The sequence below is a fragment of the Syngnathus typhle genome, linkage group LG13 (assembly GCF_033458585.1).
Source record: "Syngnathus typhle isolate RoL2023-S1 ecotype Sweden linkage group LG13, RoL_Styp_1.0, whole genome shotgun sequence".
NCBI classification, from domain to species: Eukaryota; Metazoa; Chordata; class Actinopteri; order Syngnathiformes; family Syngnathidae; genus Syngnathus; species Syngnathus typhle.
This window is the reverse complement of record NC_083750.1, coordinates 5,459,603-5,478,867: the sequence shown is the minus strand read 5'-3', so window position 1 is coordinate 5,478,867 and position 19,265 is coordinate 5,459,603. Positions and strand designations below refer to the sequence as shown.

Below are 19,265 nucleotides of genomic sequence, written 5' to 3'. Positions count from 1 at the left end.
TTGGATGTAAACGGCAGCATTTATCCCAGAGGCCTGATACTGGGGAATAAATAAAACATTTGCCTCCATTTTATCAATGTCATTTATAGTACAACCCAGCCAAAATGATTTGCTCTTGCCTCTCTACAATCAATCCTCCACCACCTTGTCGTTTTGAATGCGCCGCCTTTTGCATCTGTAGCACTACCCACACACAAATTGGACAAAAGTGCATTGCACAGTGTTAAGTGCATTGTGAAGTCCTTCACTGTGTGTTGTTATGCCAGTATTGGTACAAGGCACACCACAAAGCCCAGGCTTAGCTTTAAGAAGAGTGTTTGGTACCCAAGCACCATGTCCTCACTCTTGAGTCTCCGGATTTGGCTGTGACACAGCTTTAACATACATAATGTTCATTACATCCTGCTGGCAGGATTGCGGCACAAATGCAGACACACACACAGACGCACACACACACATACAATGGGTCTTGGTACCAAAAAAAGAGATGTTCATTTTCCTGCATTGTTTTGTCTATTTGCTTTGAGATTTGATGCTTTCGTGAAAAACGAACAATGGGATTGCAGGAATCTACAAGCCTTCGTTGGTGTATTGAGGGCTTTTGGCATTCCATTTGAAAAGGCAATTTCCCTCTGGCACAAAATGTTGTGTCCCTCAACCTCTCGACTTTTCTCATATCCTTTGCATTCAGCACTTAAAGACTCTAATGCGAGACAAGGCAACGATAAGAAATAGCCGACCTTTTGTCCTGCTTTGTTGTTCAAGAGGTTGACGGTGACAGGTGGCATACAGAGGTTTTGCACAGGTTGAAGGCTGACCAAGAACTAAAAAATAGGGCCTTACAGACCTGTCACCCTGCAGCACCCCAATCTTGTCATTGCTCACCCAGGCAGTTGCTATTGATGGATTTCCTACAGAGATCTAAAATTGTGCATAGTGTGCTTTGGGTGCAGACATGTCATGCGAACACCAATAAGCTGGAGGCAACAGTTTTATTTCAGTCCCAAAGATTATCCCTTCAGATCTATTTTATGGCTGAAATGCTGAAATGATTTATACAGACTGGTTATGGTATACAGTATGTGTTTATATTTAGTTCAAGAAAGAGATTTGATTTAATTTCCTCAAAATGATAGTTCTATGTTGATATGAGGGTCAAGACCAAAATCCTTTTTCACAGCATTAAATATATTTTACAAAACATACAGTCCTAAAAGGGGAAGTCAGGTTAAAATTGTTCTTTATAATACATTCTACTGTATCCTGCTCCATGAGTCTAAATCACAGGTGTCAAAGTCAAGGCCCGGGGGCCAGATATGGCCCACCAGATCATTTTATTTGGCCCGCGAAGACAAATTGTGCATCAAATTTGTGTCATTACTAAAATTGCAAATTATCTTCATTTTTAATAATATATATTTTTTAAATATTTGACCAGTTTTTACTCGTATGATTTGAAAACAAGTTATTTGTCAGTTTGTTTTGTAGCTTTTCCTGTATATAATATGAGGTGCTCATACATTTATTTGGGTTGACAGTTATAATGGCCCTCCGAAAGAAGCTATGACTACAATACGGCCCGTGAAAAAAATGAGTTTCACACCCCTGGTCTAAATAGTGTATTCTGATTAATATCTCATTTGTAGACTATGAATTTAGCAGAAAATTTACCCGTTTTAAATCATCTCAGGTGGTAGCAATTTGGCTGTGTACTGCCGCTTGCATTTGACTGAAAGTGGACACCACGGTGTCTACAGGCTCAGCTTGCCAATGTCACATGACCAAACCCGGAAAATAGGTGAGCCAAGATGGGCATTAACTGAGCTTTGAGGCGCTTTCAGTTGATGGCAAAATGACAGCAACACTAGATCAAAAAAGATGATTTTTCTGTTAATTGGCTTTTCATAAACACAATAATAATGAGAACATGTTTTTTAAACTAATGAGGGAAGCATAGATCATTTTTGAGTAGACTTCCCTTTTATGAGTATTGATATCAAAGGCACTCTAAAAATTCATATCGTCTATCTAGTCATCTACATATCCATCTATTTAAACATCCTAGATCAAAGAAGTGCGAGAACAAACATATGAAGAAAAAGACTGATTGTTCAGAACCAACCCTACAGTCTAGTAATTTCATTAGTGATTAGAGAGCCAGTGGTAGTACACCAAAGCGACAGTGTTCAATTCACTTGAACAGACATACATACACACACACACGCACACACTCACACAAACCCTCCAGGTTTACAACAAATAGGCATACAATCAGAGTCGAGGATCAAAAAAAAGTGAGAACAATGATGTTGGAGCATACAGGGAAAATAAAAATACAAAGACAATGTTCTTTTTCTTGCCTGGAGAGAGTGCGGAAAAAAAGTCAATTTTTTTTCACCCCCCCACAACATGGTGGAACGCTGATTGTCTTTCTTTTGTGTTTTTAAAATGTATTGTGCAGAGGCTGTATAATGTCATGTTGTTCATCCTGTTTCAAATGTGAGAATTGAGAATTAAAATACAGCTACAGAGGTCAACATTCATTCTCTGTATTTGGTTCTGTATGTGTGTGTATGGGGGGCATCCATCTTAAGTGTACTTTCATTTTCAGCTCACTGTTTCCTCAAATTCACTCCTGATTAGAATTATCTTTAAATTATTGAATGAATGAATGAATGAATGAATGAATGAATGAATGAATGAATGAATGAATGAATGAATGAATGAATGAATGAACGAATGCTCTATAGGTCAGGGGTCACCAACTGTAGATATCAAAGGGCGAGAATTTTACCAGACAATCACCTTGGGAAAATCTTATTTTGGCACAACTAATGACTGAATATTATTTGATGTTTATAAGTCATGTTTTTCTTTTTTGAGTCAGGCTTTTCTTTAAACAGATTTTAATTTTCTTTGTTCCTTATACTTATCGAACGGGCAGGATTAGATGGTTGGGCGGCTGGGCCGTATTGGGCCCGTGGGCCACCAGTTCATGATAACTGCTCTATGTGTAACTTGAGGGGTTGGAACAGGGTCAATGTGACAGGACACAGTCCATCTTCAGTCTGCTAAGATACCAGATTGACAATGAGACAGCGAGCCAGTGAGGCAGAACAGACATATGAACTACTGCAGCGTAAAGTAAAGGGTCATCCTGCACAGCGCAGGACACCTTCTGTGTATGGATTGGGCGCAATGGGAATGCTGGTGGATGGAGGTATGGATGTGGCAAATGTGTCAGTTTAGGAAGGAAAATAGGTTGTCCCTTTAGTGGACTTTAGCTACATGGAAGTTGAGGGTTTTCTCATGAATTTAAAATGAATAGAGGTGAAGGGTGGGCGGCTCGGTGGCGCACTGGGTAGCATGTCCGCCTCACGGTCAGTAGGGTGCGGGTTCGATTCTGCCTCCAGCCCTCCCTGTGCGGAGTTTGCATGTTCTCCCCCGGCCCGCGTGGGTTTTCTCCGGGTACTCCGGTTTCCTCCCACATCCCACATCCCAAAAACATGCTTGGTAGGCCGATTGAAGACTCCAAATTGTCTATGTGAGTGCGAGTGGTTGTTTGTCTCTGTGTGCCCTGCGATTGGCTGGCAACCATTTCAGGGTGTCCCCCGCCTACTGCCCGATGACGGCTGGGATAGGCTCCAGCACTCCCGGGACCCCTGTGGGGACTAAGCCGTTCAGAAAATGGATGGATGGATAGAGGTGAAGGGTTTGTTTGCTTGTGGGTGGGCCAGTGTGTTACGCAACCATACCTTTTAGATGAATCTTATTTTCTGGACTGTGCACCAACACAGAGCTAACTGAATCCAAGCTGTCATAGTTACTGCAGCCGAGAGGACCGGTCCTTGTTTCAGTCACCTAGGAAACAGAAGGAGAAGCTCTATATAAATATAAACCAGACGTTAAATCGTAAGTGCATGCAATCATTTTATCAACAGCCACAAAATACATTCATTTACGTTTATATTGACATTGAAAAATGAAACAATAGCTGTGTTTTTTTACTGAAAACTCTCTTTGGCTGAATTACCAATTATACTATATTATTGCATTGGCCTTTTGTTGGATACTACCATGAAGATGTGAGATAAAGGATAAGCTTAAATATTTTATACAGCACATTTAATCTTTTTTGGCCACACACAAAGAAATACATCCAGAAAATGTACATGCAGTATATTGTACATTGTATTCCAAACGAATGAATCACATTCATGGCATTTCTGATAAACCTCTCCTTGGTTGTTTTGCTTCACCTTGAGATGCCTTCTGCAATTCTCTTTCCTAAATATACAGGGATGATGCTCGTGGAGCCTCTTGAACTTTTTTTTTTTTTTGCTGCCTTAGTTCTGATTGGAGAATCCATCATCAACAAGACTGCTGTGTTACCATCGCGTCTTAGAGGGGAATGAGAATTGGAAACTTGAAGTGGTCACTATTGTTACTATGCTGAATGCATTCAGAAATTCAGTGTGACACACTAAAATAAACACAATCAGGTGGTAGAAATTGTATTGGCAAGGATGATTGTTAGAACGGATGATCTACTTAAGATCCATTTATTATGTTTTCTTCAATATATGTCTAAATAAATATTGAAACCACATTTATGCCCGCCATCACCACCACACGCACTTACCCAACGCACCCACTCACTATCACACACTCACACACTCTCGCACACACACACACGCACGCACACACACACAATCACCTCCAAAATCAATAAAGCCCATAATAGACTTGTTAGCAAAAATATGGAAGTCAGAAATGGGCTTGTGTTTATCTTGAATCCAATATTCAGATTTGGGTAAATGCCCCATGCAACGTTTACTGTGTGTGAATTATAATGCGACATAGAAATAAGTGAAGCAGATGTGCACAGCTCCCAGGCAAGGCCTTTGAGAGGACACAGAGCATGTGTGAATGTGATGAAGCCATCTGAGAGCAAATAAAAAACAGCTTTTGTTTCAGTATTACACAGCAGCAGTTGTGTTCCATGTGCTGGTTTGTGGACAAGTGAAATAAAATGACCCAGTGACTGATGTGAGCTGAACAGGCTTCATTTCTTTGAATTACCGTTAACATGGTAGTTTTGTTTTACTGTTTTGAACAAAACATAATCTACTATAGTATGCATACAGACATTTGAATAGAACATTTATAACAAAAAGAAATACATTTACTTTCAGTATAAATTACGTTAAAATAAAATAAAAGAGTCTTGTTATTTGAAGATTTTCATAATTTAAATGTACGAATAGCCATTTTCATAAATAGGTTGTAAAAGTACAAATAGTTATTTAGAAAGCTGTGAATTGGTATAAAATTGTAGACTAGCTTGACAGACAATATTCTTTTGATGATTTAAAAGCAAGGAAGCTAAGGTAAATAGAAAATGATAATAAAAAACAACTTTGTAGAGCTAAGTATTTGCATGAATAATTGTCTTGAATGAATGAATAAAACGTTGTACCGCTTGAGTCTCCCATTTGTGTATTAGAACGTTACAGAGAGCAGTTGGCAAACTATGCATTGATGCTACAAATTGGTTGCTTTACTTTTTCAATTGAAACAGTGACATTGTTAATCATAGTTTCAAATGTTCCCACTGCTTTATTTTTTTCTTTCCATCGCATGCTGTTTGAAGATATTAAGTATTGCACTTAATGTAAAAAAAAAAAAAAAAAGAAAAAACAAACAAACAAATAAAGAACCTGTAGAGACCTCTAGGGAATGCATATTCATATCCATATGCCTCCATTTTCCGGCTGTGGTTTATTTTAGTGTTTAAAGTTTCACTCCTGACTCTCACTAACTGTGTTGCAGCCACTCATTGCCCACAGACATACATGGACACAGGTCAAGTACATCCCACTCAGCGTTGCCTCCTCCTGGGTGACAAAATTTGGCAGAACACACCACGGCAGGTGGCTTGCATAGCAGAGATCATTATTCGTTAGAGATATGTAAAGGATGCTTTGGCTCATTAATGTGTGAATTTGTTCAGGCGGTTGTGAAAATCTCTTGGCTGTAAAAGAACATCTATGTATGCAGCTGAATTTATTCACGTTTGGATTCGTTTACCTATAGGCAGGTTAATGTTTTCCTTAAGATAAGATATTTGACACATATGTATACACGCACACATAGGGCTACTATAAAAAATGACAAATGATATACATATTGTCTCCTGACAGCTCATACCATGATGAAATGTCCATAGTGCAACAACTATCGATTAATGTTTGCATTTCTTAGTTGCTGAGAAGCTTCACATTTTTTGTAAACAGCGAGTTTTGTAATGTGTTTTTCAACAACTAACACTGGCAGCAAAAATCTGTTTTGCACACGACGTGACTGAAGTGATCTGAGGCAGGGTAACACTAAGCGAATCGATCAATCTAGAAAACAACTTCTGTCGAGCTGATCCCATTTTGTGTCTCTACATTAGTCTGGCTGTCCGGTAGCATGCTCACCGTACTTAGGCTCTGTCTGTTCCCTCGGTTTCAAGACATTGACAAAATAAACGTGTTAAAGAAATCTGCAATTTTAGTCCCTCTCAAAGTTTCTTGTCAGAAAATCGTGAGGCATTGACTAAGCTTTATAACCCTGCTTTTGGATAAAGTTGGAGCTTTGCAATGGTGTTTTTACACCAATGTTCAAGTCTATAAATTCCAATAGAGCAGTTAAACAAGGCACAGGATTAACTGCATTGAAAACAGATGGATGGACAAAGAGCACCTGTCGTTTTGTAACTTTCAAGGTTCAAAACCTTTTAATCAAGCTTTAAATTATACAATTATGTATGTATTATTCATGTGAGTTTATGGTGAACTTTTAAACAACTAATGTTTGAACACAAACAGTGCAGCAACACACGCAAACAGCATATAGCGTATTTTCCGCACGATAAGGCGCACCTAAAAACCTCAAATTTTCTCAAAAGCCGACCTTAATCAGGTGCGCCTTATATATGGACCAATATTGAGCCATTACAGCAGGCGTGTCCAAAGTCCGGCCCGCGGGCCAAATGTATATATTTTACATATGGACAAAGTTTTAAAATGGGCCATTCATTGAAGTTGCACCTTATAATCCGGTGTGCCTTATATATGGACAAAGTTTTAAAATGGCCCATTCCTTGAAGGTGCGCCTTATAACTGGGTGCGCCTTATAGTGCGGAAAATACGGTACCAATAATAATAGCCTACAATTATTTATGCACTACAAAAAAAACATAAATATAACACAAAATTATGAGGCATAAATTATTTTTTTTCTATTATTTCACAGTTATTACTGTATGTTTTTAGAGTTACCAATGTGGTCACAAAATATGAGATCCTAAAGACTACCATTGTTTCTATTTTCTTGCATCTTCACTTTTGAGAGATTTCACATCTTGGCACAGTACTGTGAAGTCAACATCATTGATAGTAAATAACCGTGCAGCAGTTAGATACTGTTGGTCCCACAGAAAGGGTGAGTGAGCATCAAATAGATTACCTTAATTGCTGAAGTGGCGATCTGGAGGTGGTGCAGTCTCCTTAGAGTGCTTTCCCGATCTGTGAAGTATGAAGCAGCAAGCTGATGGAGCAGCTCCAGGGACACCACAGTGCTGTTGCTATTGCCGTCTGACTTCTTCTTCAGCTTTTGCTTGTCCAAGAAAATAGTCAATGACTCCTCCCCTGAGGATGAAACAATCAGTCCGACTTACTAAAAGTAAGAAATAAAACAATTTTCATGATGCATTTCTGTTATCAACAGATTTCCTTTAAACATATCAACACAGATCAAACAAACACTGAAAAGAGGAAAACTACAAAACTGATCTCAACTTGTTATCAAATAAAGTACATTCTGGACACAAGGTGGAGTTGAATACAGAAACAGAAATTGCTAAACTTTATGACTGAGCAGAATGGCCAGAGAAAATATACTACCCGACTTGATGGATGGCATGCAAAAAAAAAAAGAATGTTTACATCACAAGGCAGGCATTTAGCCTGAACAAACAAAATGCAAATATGCAATGTGGATGAGTAACTGCAGAGTCAAGAATGCCTGAATGCTTCCACTCGAGAAAGCAAAAGTTGTAATGATGCAATATGAATAAAACTTGCAAAGGTCAGGGCGATTAGTGCGAAAGAATGAATATCATGGGCAATGTGGGGAAGGTCCTCTGCAGACAATGAAAACAAAAGATGGCAAGTCTTGATGAACATAACAAACTTCTATTTAGAGACTTTGATGAGGTGGATGTGTTTGACTGTGAAAACAGCTGTCAACCCCCCCCACACCCACACACCCACACACAAGTCTACAGAAGAAGGCCTGAGACGGAATCAAACCCTGCACCCCTGGTGACAAACTATAAACAATATTAATATTTATACTTAGAAATACAACAATATTAGATCAATGATGACAAATGAAACAGAAAAAACTGTTTGAATTTAATTTAAATGCGTTAATGTGTGCTTAGCCACAGTACTATTAGAACACAGACTCTCTGAGCAAAATTAGCTGAGCCTGTTAATTACATCTAGTGCCTAACTATCAGTCTGTAGCTGCCTCAGTCAGCTCTGGTTCCCATGCTGATGATCCGTAAGGGAGTTAGAGGAGAGCAAGTGACGTATGTTTGGATGCAAACAGACCACAAGGCACAGGTATTGGACATGACGTGTTCTGGGAATAAATCTAAGTAAACATTTCTTTGCTTCCTCTTTCTCTCTCTGCCTCTGTCTGTTTATGCGTCTATCTTTCGCTCTCTGCTCTGTATGTCTGGCTGTTAGTCTGTCTCTCTCTATGCATCCATCAGTCTTTCTCTGTTTGGGTGTCTGTCTGTGTCTTGCCTCTGCCTGTCTTTCTTGAAGTCTGTCTATGTCTCGGTCCCACTCCTGATTTTAATCCGAAAATTGGCGTTGATTTAAAAGATGAAAGTGTATCGAATCCAACCAAAACCTATTAAGAGACGTATCGAATCAACTTGTATTAGAGAAGTATAGCATTGAAGGAAATGCCACTGAAATAAACCGAAATGAATCATCCCACTTTAAAATCGAGCGTCTCAGATACATATCGCAGCCCGTGTATCGAGGTACATATCTAATCGTCTTTTTTTCGATTGTTGTTGTTATTGGATTCTGTACAAATTGTGTTAAAGTCTTAGTATTACCTAGTTTGGCTAACATTTTAACAAAACCTTGCTTACATTGCATGTCTAGTGATATTGAAAAACGCAAGGCTTGAATGATCTAAAACTGGCCTTGTAAATCTTGTATCGGGCTGTTGCTTGAAAAAAAAAAAAATGGAATCAATTTCCCACATCCCCGTATATACCAAGCAGTGAAGTTATTTTATACTAAGTGATGACCAGGGTCTGCAGTGTCAATATCACGAGGATGTCACTCCGAACGTATAATGCAGGTCTCCGCCTTGATTTGTGAGGTGTCTAAAATCGATACTGCAGGCAATTCTGTTTTGTGAGTTACTTCAATCCTCTCAGAGGAGCGAAGAGGGTAAAAAGGAATCCAATAAAGTGAGACATATGGTTAGAAACGGGTCAATTTTATCCCTCGTCTGGTCTGCCCAGTTCTTGCAGCAAGTCATGCTCATTTAGAGGAAGGATCATTGAACGGTAACATGGTCTAAGGACCGTGATTAGATGTTGCACATGAATTATTGTTTCAGACCTGGCCATTTCCACAATTTATTGTTTCAAGGAGCCTACAACAGACCTGTTGTTCATTTGAAAGTAAAATAAAGATGTACAACTTGAAATTAATGTGAGTACTTCGTAACATGAGTGTTAAAGGTACCTCAAAAGTACCTAAAGTCTTGCCTTACCTCCTAGGGTAGCAGACACCAGGAAATGGGTTCCATACTTCTTGATGAGGTTTTCGTTGATTTGCTGCAAGGTTGGCCGTCGCCCCAGTAATCGCAGGTTGCGTAGGAACTCTGGTGCTAATGGCAAAGGAGCTTTAAAGATGTCTCTCTTCTCTGTAGCCAGGCTGTTTACTTTCCAGTGACTGAATTCCCTGACAAAAGAAAATACATATATTAGTAACTACACACTCATTTGAAGTCGTTCCTCTTTCCTTGCTGCTTTTGTAGGGACAGTGCTGCTTGCCAAATCGGATGGGGAACTGAAAATCGACCACGACTTTTTTTTTGGTTGACTTTTGCGATACTGACTACTAATTGTTTTTCTCGTACCGTAATTTGTCCAACGTATTGCAGGCCATTGAGCTTTGTGAGAATATACGCCTTTGTCTGTGTGATACAGTCCAAAGGAATAAAATCAAACTTCTTTGTTACTCCAAAAAGACTAAGTGGTATAGAAACTTGATTGGATCAAATCAATCAACAGTCTTATCCGTTCTTTTTTTAAAACATTGTTACAGAGAGTAGAGAAAAACAGAGTTGAGAAAATTCCCTGGTTTCAAGTGTCCTATGGTCATGTGAGAACCTCTTGTAGTCTAACCCCAAGGGAGATTATGCAAATATTATGCACATAGAAGCAAGAAAGGAGCAGATCTGCATGGTGTACAATTTGCAAAACAAGAATTTGTCAATATTACAGCACTTGCATGTCCATTTCAGTATTTTAGTAAATACCTCAACTGATTCGCATTCATGCACACATTTGGATGAGAAAGTAAATAGTCTGCTGCGTACCTTTATACTGTTAACTGCTGCCTAGGCAATCAGTGTGAGTAGGTAGTCAATATCTTACATTTGAAGATTTCACATTTATGGTTTTGGTAACACTATGACTTAATTGGATGTTTTCTTTTAGAATTGCATTACACAGATGAACGGCTCTTTGAGATGTGACAAGGAAGGCAGTAATTGACTGTATTTAGGTTGAAGTTGCATTGTTGCATAGAGAATAATTTCTGTTTTCAAAAAAGAGGAAGGTACATTTTAATGAACCATGACCACGCTTTCCTCAGCAATCCCTGCCTCAGGGGGATTGTAGTTAAATTGGAGCTTCATTAGGAGGTTCATTTTCACACAACACACTAATAAATGCTTCCAGGATGGGTACAGATCCATTAGTTATCATTTAGTATCTATCTATCTATCTATCTATCTATCTATCTATCTATCTATCTATCTATCTATCTATCTATCTATCTATCTATCTATCTATCTATCTATCTATCTATCTATCTATCTATCTATCTATCTATCTATCTATCTATCTATCTATCTATCTATCTATCTATCTATCTATCTATCTATCTATCTATCTATCTATCTATCTATCTATCTATCTATCTATCTATCTATCTATCTATCTATCTATCTATCTATCTATCTATCTATCTATCTATCTATCTATCTATCTATCTATCTATCTATCTATCTATCTATCTATCTATCTATCTATCTATCTATCTATCTATCTATCTGTCTATCGAGATATTGACATATATTAGTAGCATTGTGCACATCAATATGTCTCATTAGTTTCAATTTATTAACATAATAATTAGTGGCATTGTTATCATTAATAAAAGCACAACAATTTCAAGGCTCCTTTATTCTGCAATCTGTAACAAAAAGTCAGTACTGAAATAATTGCTGCCCTATTAGTCATTGGCTATCAGTCGCTTCACTGAACAATGGTTTCGGATTAATGCCTAATCCAGAGACTGGCAGCCAGCGGTTGTACACTGATTAACAGAGGCTGATTTTGACTGATGTGTTTGCCGGGCTTCTCTACAGTGACTGATCTTTGGCAAGGAGGCTGAACGGAGATGGGCAAGAATCTAAGATGCGCTGTGCATCATTTTCTTCTCTCCTCACTTTGCTTTCCAAGACTTAACATTAAGACCGTTGGCCGACTATTTGCCTAATGATGATAGATGATGTTAATTAAACTGTTTTAGCACAGCAGTGATTGCACCTGCAGCCCTGGCATTTAGTTTAGCTGAAACAGTCGAAATTTAGTTTCCATGATAGAAAAAGTAAAAAAGTCTGTTGACTGTGCAGAGTGGTTCCTCGGAGGGTTCTGCTGGCAACATCTTTGAAAATAACACCTGGACATTATTATTTGTCAGAGAAAGACATAGCCTACTGGATGACTCTCTGGGTGAATATAACAATCATTTTATAGCATTGTTGCAGCTTGGAATGGGATATTTGAAAAGGTTTTGTTATCTGGAATAAGTCAAGACATTCGGTCCACGTTGCATAATAACTTTTTCACCATGCAATGGCTGCTCCTAAATGAGTGCCACTTTTGCACACAAAACATTTGAATGAAATACAGCTGAATGATTAAATCAAAAAACTGCTTTCATTTGGATTTTGATAAAAGCTCAATTCAATCATCTGCAACTACACTAATTTCTTATTAAATATGTCATTGTTTAATGCATTTTTTTCAGTTGTCCATATGTCTAACACTTCTGTAAATTATGTAATAATTCAACGTGGAAAGAAATAGCTCATGGATTAAAAGAAATATTCACATTAAGTAAAACTCGCTGGGGTATGTGTGAAAGTAGGGTGAAACAGAAAATATATTAAGTTTGCACTTATTTCTATCACCGCCTGATTTATTTCAAGCTGTGGGTTATTATGCGAACATTGTGGAATGAAAGTGAGCAGACCAGAAACTTTATAATGTGTGGCTGCACCAGAAACAGGTAGGCTACAGTTACCCTCATAATTGACCTAAATACTCCCAGTTGTGATTTCTGGAGGTGTAGTTTATTGAGTGCAAGTCAACCTTCAAGTCACAGCATGAAAATTAGGCTTCACTCTTCACAATCAATCTACCATGGTAATGAGCTCTGAACAGAAGGATTCATATTTTTCAACCCTTTTATTCAATGTTTTTATGTTTAAAAAAAAATAACTGAAATGAAAAGTAAAGGATGCCATGTTCAAAACACCTAATATAGGCACAAATTAGGTGTTGTCGGTCTATTTATGAGGCTGCGGAATCTAAGGCAGGGATGAAAAACTTAAATGCTGGAGATTTTGCATCGGTGTTACTTGGGGACCACATTTGACCATGCACGTTCTAATTTGATGTATTACAAAAACTATATTTACATATGGATGCCTTCAAAAGTGAGTGCTAACAAATTTAAGAGCACTGAGAGCGTCATAAAGGTATAGACTTTGCTGAACCAATTTGCGGAGGAAAAAAGGTTGGGGGCCACTGTATTAAAATGTGTAAATGGATTTAGATTTCACAACCTGCGACTGTGAATCCCTTATTTATGTTTATATCAGATTCTATTCATCATGGTTGACCAAGGTAGTACATGATGTGTACATGAAGATGCACATTGCTATGCCAACTTTGTGGTCATATGCATAAAAGAAAAAAAAAAAAGGCTGGGAATGAAAAAATCAAAAGAAAAGGATGACTGATTTAACGTCTAATCAGATACAGTCCATTGCTTGATGCTCTCTGAAGAACATTTGAGGACAATTTTGTTTTTATTACCTCTGCCCAGTAGGAAATCTTTCTCTGTGTGTACTTGCAGGGTTATGTAAAAACTAATGAACCGATCCCAATTAATGAAATGTATGACTTCCCTTGATAAACCATCACATAATTATTGGTGAGGTAGATTTAGTTATGTGAGATAGAGAGCCCCTATCCAGTGTGTTAATAATTCATTTTTACAAATCAAAAACTACCGTAATTTCTGGAGTATAAGAGGCACCCGAATAAAAGCCGCACCAGCTAAAATTAGGGGAACATCCTGTTTTGTTATTATATATGCGCGACTGGACTATAAGGCACAGGTGATTTAAATGAAATTTCCTCATTTCTATTACCTGTATAATAAAAACAAATCGTAAAATATCATGAAAAGTCCATAGATAAACCACACTGGACTATAAACCGCAGGGTTCAAAGCTTATGCAAAAAGTAGCGCCTTAAAATCGGTGAATATATTTTGCATGTTTTCTTCTTACTCAGCAAATACTGAATCGTGTTGACAGTGTAATTGGAAATCTCAAAGTGGTGAAGGTGTATAATTTAATACGTGCCTATCCAAATTAGGATTGTTCAGTTTTCCCATAAATTTGTGAGAAGTCACTCAGTGCCATTTTACTATTGTAATGGAACTGTGTGTGTGTGCGTGTGTGGTGTTCCATTTCACGAACAAGAATATTTTTACTCGAAGACCTAACCAATTACATCCGCAAAACATCTTGATGGATTTGACATTCTAGTTTTCCAGTTGACTCAGAGCAAAATATTAGACATCAAACCGAGCAACACAATGTGGTCTTACTAACAAGCTCTCAGCAGGTGGCCACCATCTGTATGTTCATTGGTCAAATTATCTTCCTTTCTCGTACAAGCACCACAGTTATTTACGTTTCTCTTATTCTTTGCATTGACTCCTCCACTTTAACTCCTCCCTCTTTAAAAAAAAAGAAAAGCGTTCAATGTTACGCCATCTATGGTATCGTATGCTGTGCAAACCTCACAACCATGGAAGAGGCAAAATCAGGAGTGTTTTTGAAAAATCCTGAGTTTTTTTTCTAAATGCTGTCATGCTGAATAACTGGATATTAAACTCGCCCAAACATCAGATAGCGTTCCAATGCAATCTTCTCAATATTAACTGATAATATTGGGCAATGGCGGTGATAAAGGTAACTTATGACAATATGCCCTCTGTATCACACTTTCTCATTGTCATTGGTTGGTGTGTTAATTTTATTTATATGATTTCCTAGTAACACAGGGTGACAAATCAGGGAGACGATAAGGAAAGCACTGGAAGGCCTTGTTTGTAAAACAGAGCAGATTTGATAGATTTAGTGCGATACAGTTACCAATGATTTAGCTCATTTTGAATCTCACCTCAGGCTTCCGTGTGAAGAGTTCACTGAGTACTACGGTTTCCCAAAAACTGGCATAGTACTCAAGATTCTGAATTTCCTATTACTGCGAATGTGAGTGTAAACAATTGTTTGGCCATATGAGCTCTGTGATTGGCAACCAGTCAAGAGTACCCCGGCTCCAGCTCACTCGTGATCAGAATGAGGACAAGTGTCTTAGAGAATGAATGGGTGGTTGGATGCATTTTTAATCTCCCCCTGACTAAGTAAGCTAAAAAGGAAGCAGGCACATGCTGTAATTTTATTATACCGGTAATTCAGGACCTAAATCTGTTAAATTATATGACAGAGCTTTAACCATTATCAAAAAAGAGAGATTCACAGAATGAAAGTGTGTTAAAATAGCTTGCATGGAAGTTGGCATCTCCCAAGGCATAAATAAATGTGACAATTTTCAAGGCTTTGAGCTAAAAAAAATCTTGATCAAAATTTCTACAGAGCGTGAGGTGCTGTAAAAAGAAAGGTATAAAAATCTAACTTTAGAATGGAATCTGCTGTAATGCAATAAATGTGGTCATGTAGAAAAATGGTCATTAGATGTAATCCCAAAAAATGACATCATTGCTTTTCCTCTAACAAGAAATTTAGGAGGACAGGTAAATGCTAGACTTCCAAAATTGCCCATCTTGATGTGTCACATGAAGGTGCACAATTATTTTAATGAAATCATGACATTTGACTCTGAAAAGGAAATGGCCTATTCTACTGCCCATTTTGTACTTCTCGCCAATAGTCTTCCATTTGCACTAGTTACATTGTGGTTTTTAGTCAAGTATCGGCATTTGAAACCTGACAGTTAATTGGACTCTTTTAGAATATTGGGCTGTAATTGGTGGATAGTTTTAACTGTCATACAATCCCAAAACGGATTTCCCCTGAATAAAAGATGACAAGAAGGGGTCGAGAATGTCGGGAAATCATAAAAATGCCAAAGAAATGTATTATTATTATCCATCCAGCAATTATCCCAACTGCTTATCCTCACAAGTATTGCATAGTCTTTTATATGTACTGTATACGTTATATAGAGTATTTTATTTAAAGACATGCAACACATGTTTTTACCATCCATCCATCCATCCATCCATCCATTATCTGTACCGCTTAGTCCCCACAGGGGTCGCGGGCGTGCTGGAGCCTATCCCAGCTGTCATCGGGCGGGGGACACCTTGAACCGGTTGCCAGCCGATCGCAGGGCACACAGAGACAAACAACCATTCGCACTCGCACTCACACCTAGGGACAATTTGGAGTGCTCAATCGGCCTACCAAGCATGTTTTTGGGATGTGAGGGGAAACTGGAGTGCCCGGAGAAAACCCACGCGGGTCCGGGGAGAACATGCAAACTCCACACAGGGAGGGCCGGAGGTGGAATCGAACCCGCACTCTCCTAACTCCTAACTGTGAGGCAGACGTGCTACCCAGTGCGTCACCGAGCCGCCCACACGTTTTACCATTAGATAAAAATAATAAATAAAATAAACATTTGTACCATAACACTCAACATTTGTCATGAACAGCTAAAAAGTAAGAAGGCCTCTAGCATTTTTCTTTCAGAACATGGAGGGAACCAAAATGTATTAACGCAGGCAAGGAAAGCGGATTTAATATTGCAGGTCCTTATTGTTTTCTCTTTCATTTTGCTCGGGCAACACAAGGATCAGCTTTTATGAAGGAACCATATTAGCTTGCTTCTATCGGTGAAAAATAAAAATCTCTCCCTTGCAATTTTTTTTTAGTCATTAATCATTGCAAAAGTCATTAATAAAACTCTCACGTTCTTTACTTTTATGAATAAATGATCTTTTGTATTGCATTTTCTAGTTGTTAATTTAGCAAATGTGGTTAAAATACTCACTTTCAATATTGTAATGAGTTTGGATCAGATTTCATTTGTCTTCCGTCTAATTTACATATTACGTGTACAGATGCATTTGTCTGCTATTGGATTAAAGCTTGCTAAGTGCTTGCTAGTGTTATTTTTAAGACACTTGAGAATTCTTAAAAAATAAGACTAATGTATATGATAATAAACATTGAACAAGCACTGCAAACGTACTGCAGACTCAAGCGCAAAAGTGGGCAATCTTGGTTGCTATGGTAAGAGATATTTAAAGCAAACAAACCAATGCTGGATGGTATAAGGTAAAATGAATGAATGTTGAGGCTTGAAATCTAACACTAGGATTTTCAACTGTTAATGTAATAAAAGCAGACATACAGTTTTTGTTTGCTAGACAATGCTAAAGGAAATACTACCTGTCATTTAGGGTGAACATTTTAGTCGCCCTTATAGACGCCGGTATGAGACGTAAGTAGAAGACTATGAATTCAAAAACCTCGGGAAGAAATATGCAAGACACCTTACTTGAAACATTGAAACCAGAGATTTGATTTCTTGTTTAACAAATCAAAATTCTTTGGATCGTCTGGATACCAATTACTAGCAACATATGCAGTCCCAGACCCGTCTAACCTGTAGATCTTGTATCTGGTAGAAAATCCCTGGTGGAACCTCTCTCTGAACTCGGTGTACTCAGGGCAACGGTGGAAAGGTCCTTTTTCTGACAGCAGCCAGTCCAGTTGCCCTCCACTCTGTCTTGTGTTGAAGCCCCAGGCTGAGGAACTGGAGGGAGAGGAGGAGGAGGAAGATGACGAGGGAGACGACAGGGAACCATGGAGCCCTTTGCCCGCATGACCCCCGCTGGCCACTTGCTCAGCTCGGATGGGCCACAGCAGCCATAAGAACACCCATGACAACCATAGAAGCATCAAGGAGGATGCCGACCATCTAGCAAGAAAGGCAGATCCATGGGAGCACTCCTCTTTTCTCACAGGCCAATGAGTTGCCATGGTCCCGGTGGTGATGTACTAGGGCACCTAGGACCGGCATTTCTTCTGACAGTCACCTCCCACTGGCCTGAAATAACACAACAAAATAAACACATTCAAATTAGCCAAAAGAACAACAACAACTCATAGCTACAACTTTATATAAACATATAATAGCAAACAATTGGGCCTGATTTGATTGGTAAATCAACGACGGAAACCTTTAACAAGCCACTGAATAATAAGCAGTTTGTTAATCTCGCTGGTGTTTGTGATGTTTTTGGTCAAAACTCTTCTTTATAACTTGCAATAAAAGTAAGGGTTCTAGTTCTTAATATTTTTCTAATAAATTAATAATTTCAACCCCATTCTTTTAAAGGTCCTCTTGCCATCAAAATCGAATGTTCTCCCACTGTTTTATGCAAAAAGAAATAAAAAGTGAAGATGAATGGCATTATTAGAATTTTTATCAAATTTTTAGCTTTTATCTTTTTGAATAATTGTTTGCAACACTGTATTTTAGATCATTTTTGCAAAAAAACATTTTTGGGCTTTATCGTGCCGTGATAAAAACTCATATTTGTTGAAGACAAAAAAATAATAATTGTATTCACTTTACGATACAACAGATTGACTATAGAGGAAAATGAAGTAAAACAATGCTGTGCCTTATATTCTGTAAAAAAAAAAAAAAAAATGGAATTCTAATCCATACTAAAAGCAGGGCAAGAGATAGAAAAGAATATTTGAAAAAATTAAATATGTACGATTCAAGCAAATGGAACAAAGAGAACAAAGTGACTTAGAGTATAAAATAACCCGCAAAGATTTAGAGAGACAAGAGAAACTACGCGGAGAAAACCATTAAAAGTCTTGTCAAGACAAATTAGATTTTTGGTACAGTTTAAAGTTGGAGTACTTTTGTGATAGCTTGTGCAATGAGATTCCACACAGTTTGGGCTGGGACTGCAAATTCATCTTCACCTTTTGTTCTGTGCCAAGTAAGAAGAACAGATAACAAGATGTGATTCGAGTAACGCATCAGTCGTGCAAAGCGCTGAGGAACACTGAGTTCAGACAAACGGTCTCCAAGATTATAGAGCGTCAGCTGCCAAATTTCTCATTACTGTCAGTGTGAAAAGAGTTTGGCATGATTTTGGATTTATCAAGGACGCAATTTTGGACAAGACTCATATGATTAGCAAGTACACTGAACGCACAAATAAACTCAAGTACTCTTGAACAGTCAACATGTAAACAACTATTTACGCTGACAATTAGACTTATGGAAAATTTGGAGTGGTCAATCTGGAGTTGGCATGTTCTCCCCGTGCCTGTGTGGGTTTTCTCCGGGCATTCCGGTTTCCTGCCTCTTGTCCTTTTATGATAACTCAAACATGCTGAGCATTTGGTGAGAAAGTTCCACTCAAAATTTGCCTTTAAAATGAAGTTGATTAAATTGTTGTAGCAATAAGTGAAAGCCATAACTGCCAGGCCTAATTCTCCTCTGCTTCTCTCCTGAGACTCTGCCACAA

General features: G+C 38.2%; 1 protein-coding gene across 1 annotated transcript in view; it reads right to left on the bottom strand.

Annotated features, from left to right (window-relative positions):
* brinp2 (bone morphogenetic protein/retinoic acid inducible neural-specific 2) overlaps positions 1 to 19,265 on the bottom strand; it is a 74,854-nt gene that overhangs the window by 20,431 nt on the left and 35,158 nt on the right. Inside the window, exons 2-5 of the mRNA XM_061296136.1 lie at positions 17,375 to 17,818; positions 9,856 to 10,046; positions 7,513 to 7,694; positions 3,756 to 3,861 (exon numbers count right to left, since the gene is read on the bottom strand). Of these exons, the coding sequence (XP_061152120.1) occupies positions 3,756 to 3,861; positions 7,513 to 7,694; positions 9,856 to 10,046; positions 17,375 to 17,751 (856 nt within the window). The 5' untranslated portion in view covers positions 17,752 to 17,818. The remainder of the gene's footprint in view (positions 1 to 3,755; positions 3,862 to 7,512; positions 7,695 to 9,855; positions 10,047 to 17,374; positions 17,819 to 19,265) is intronic.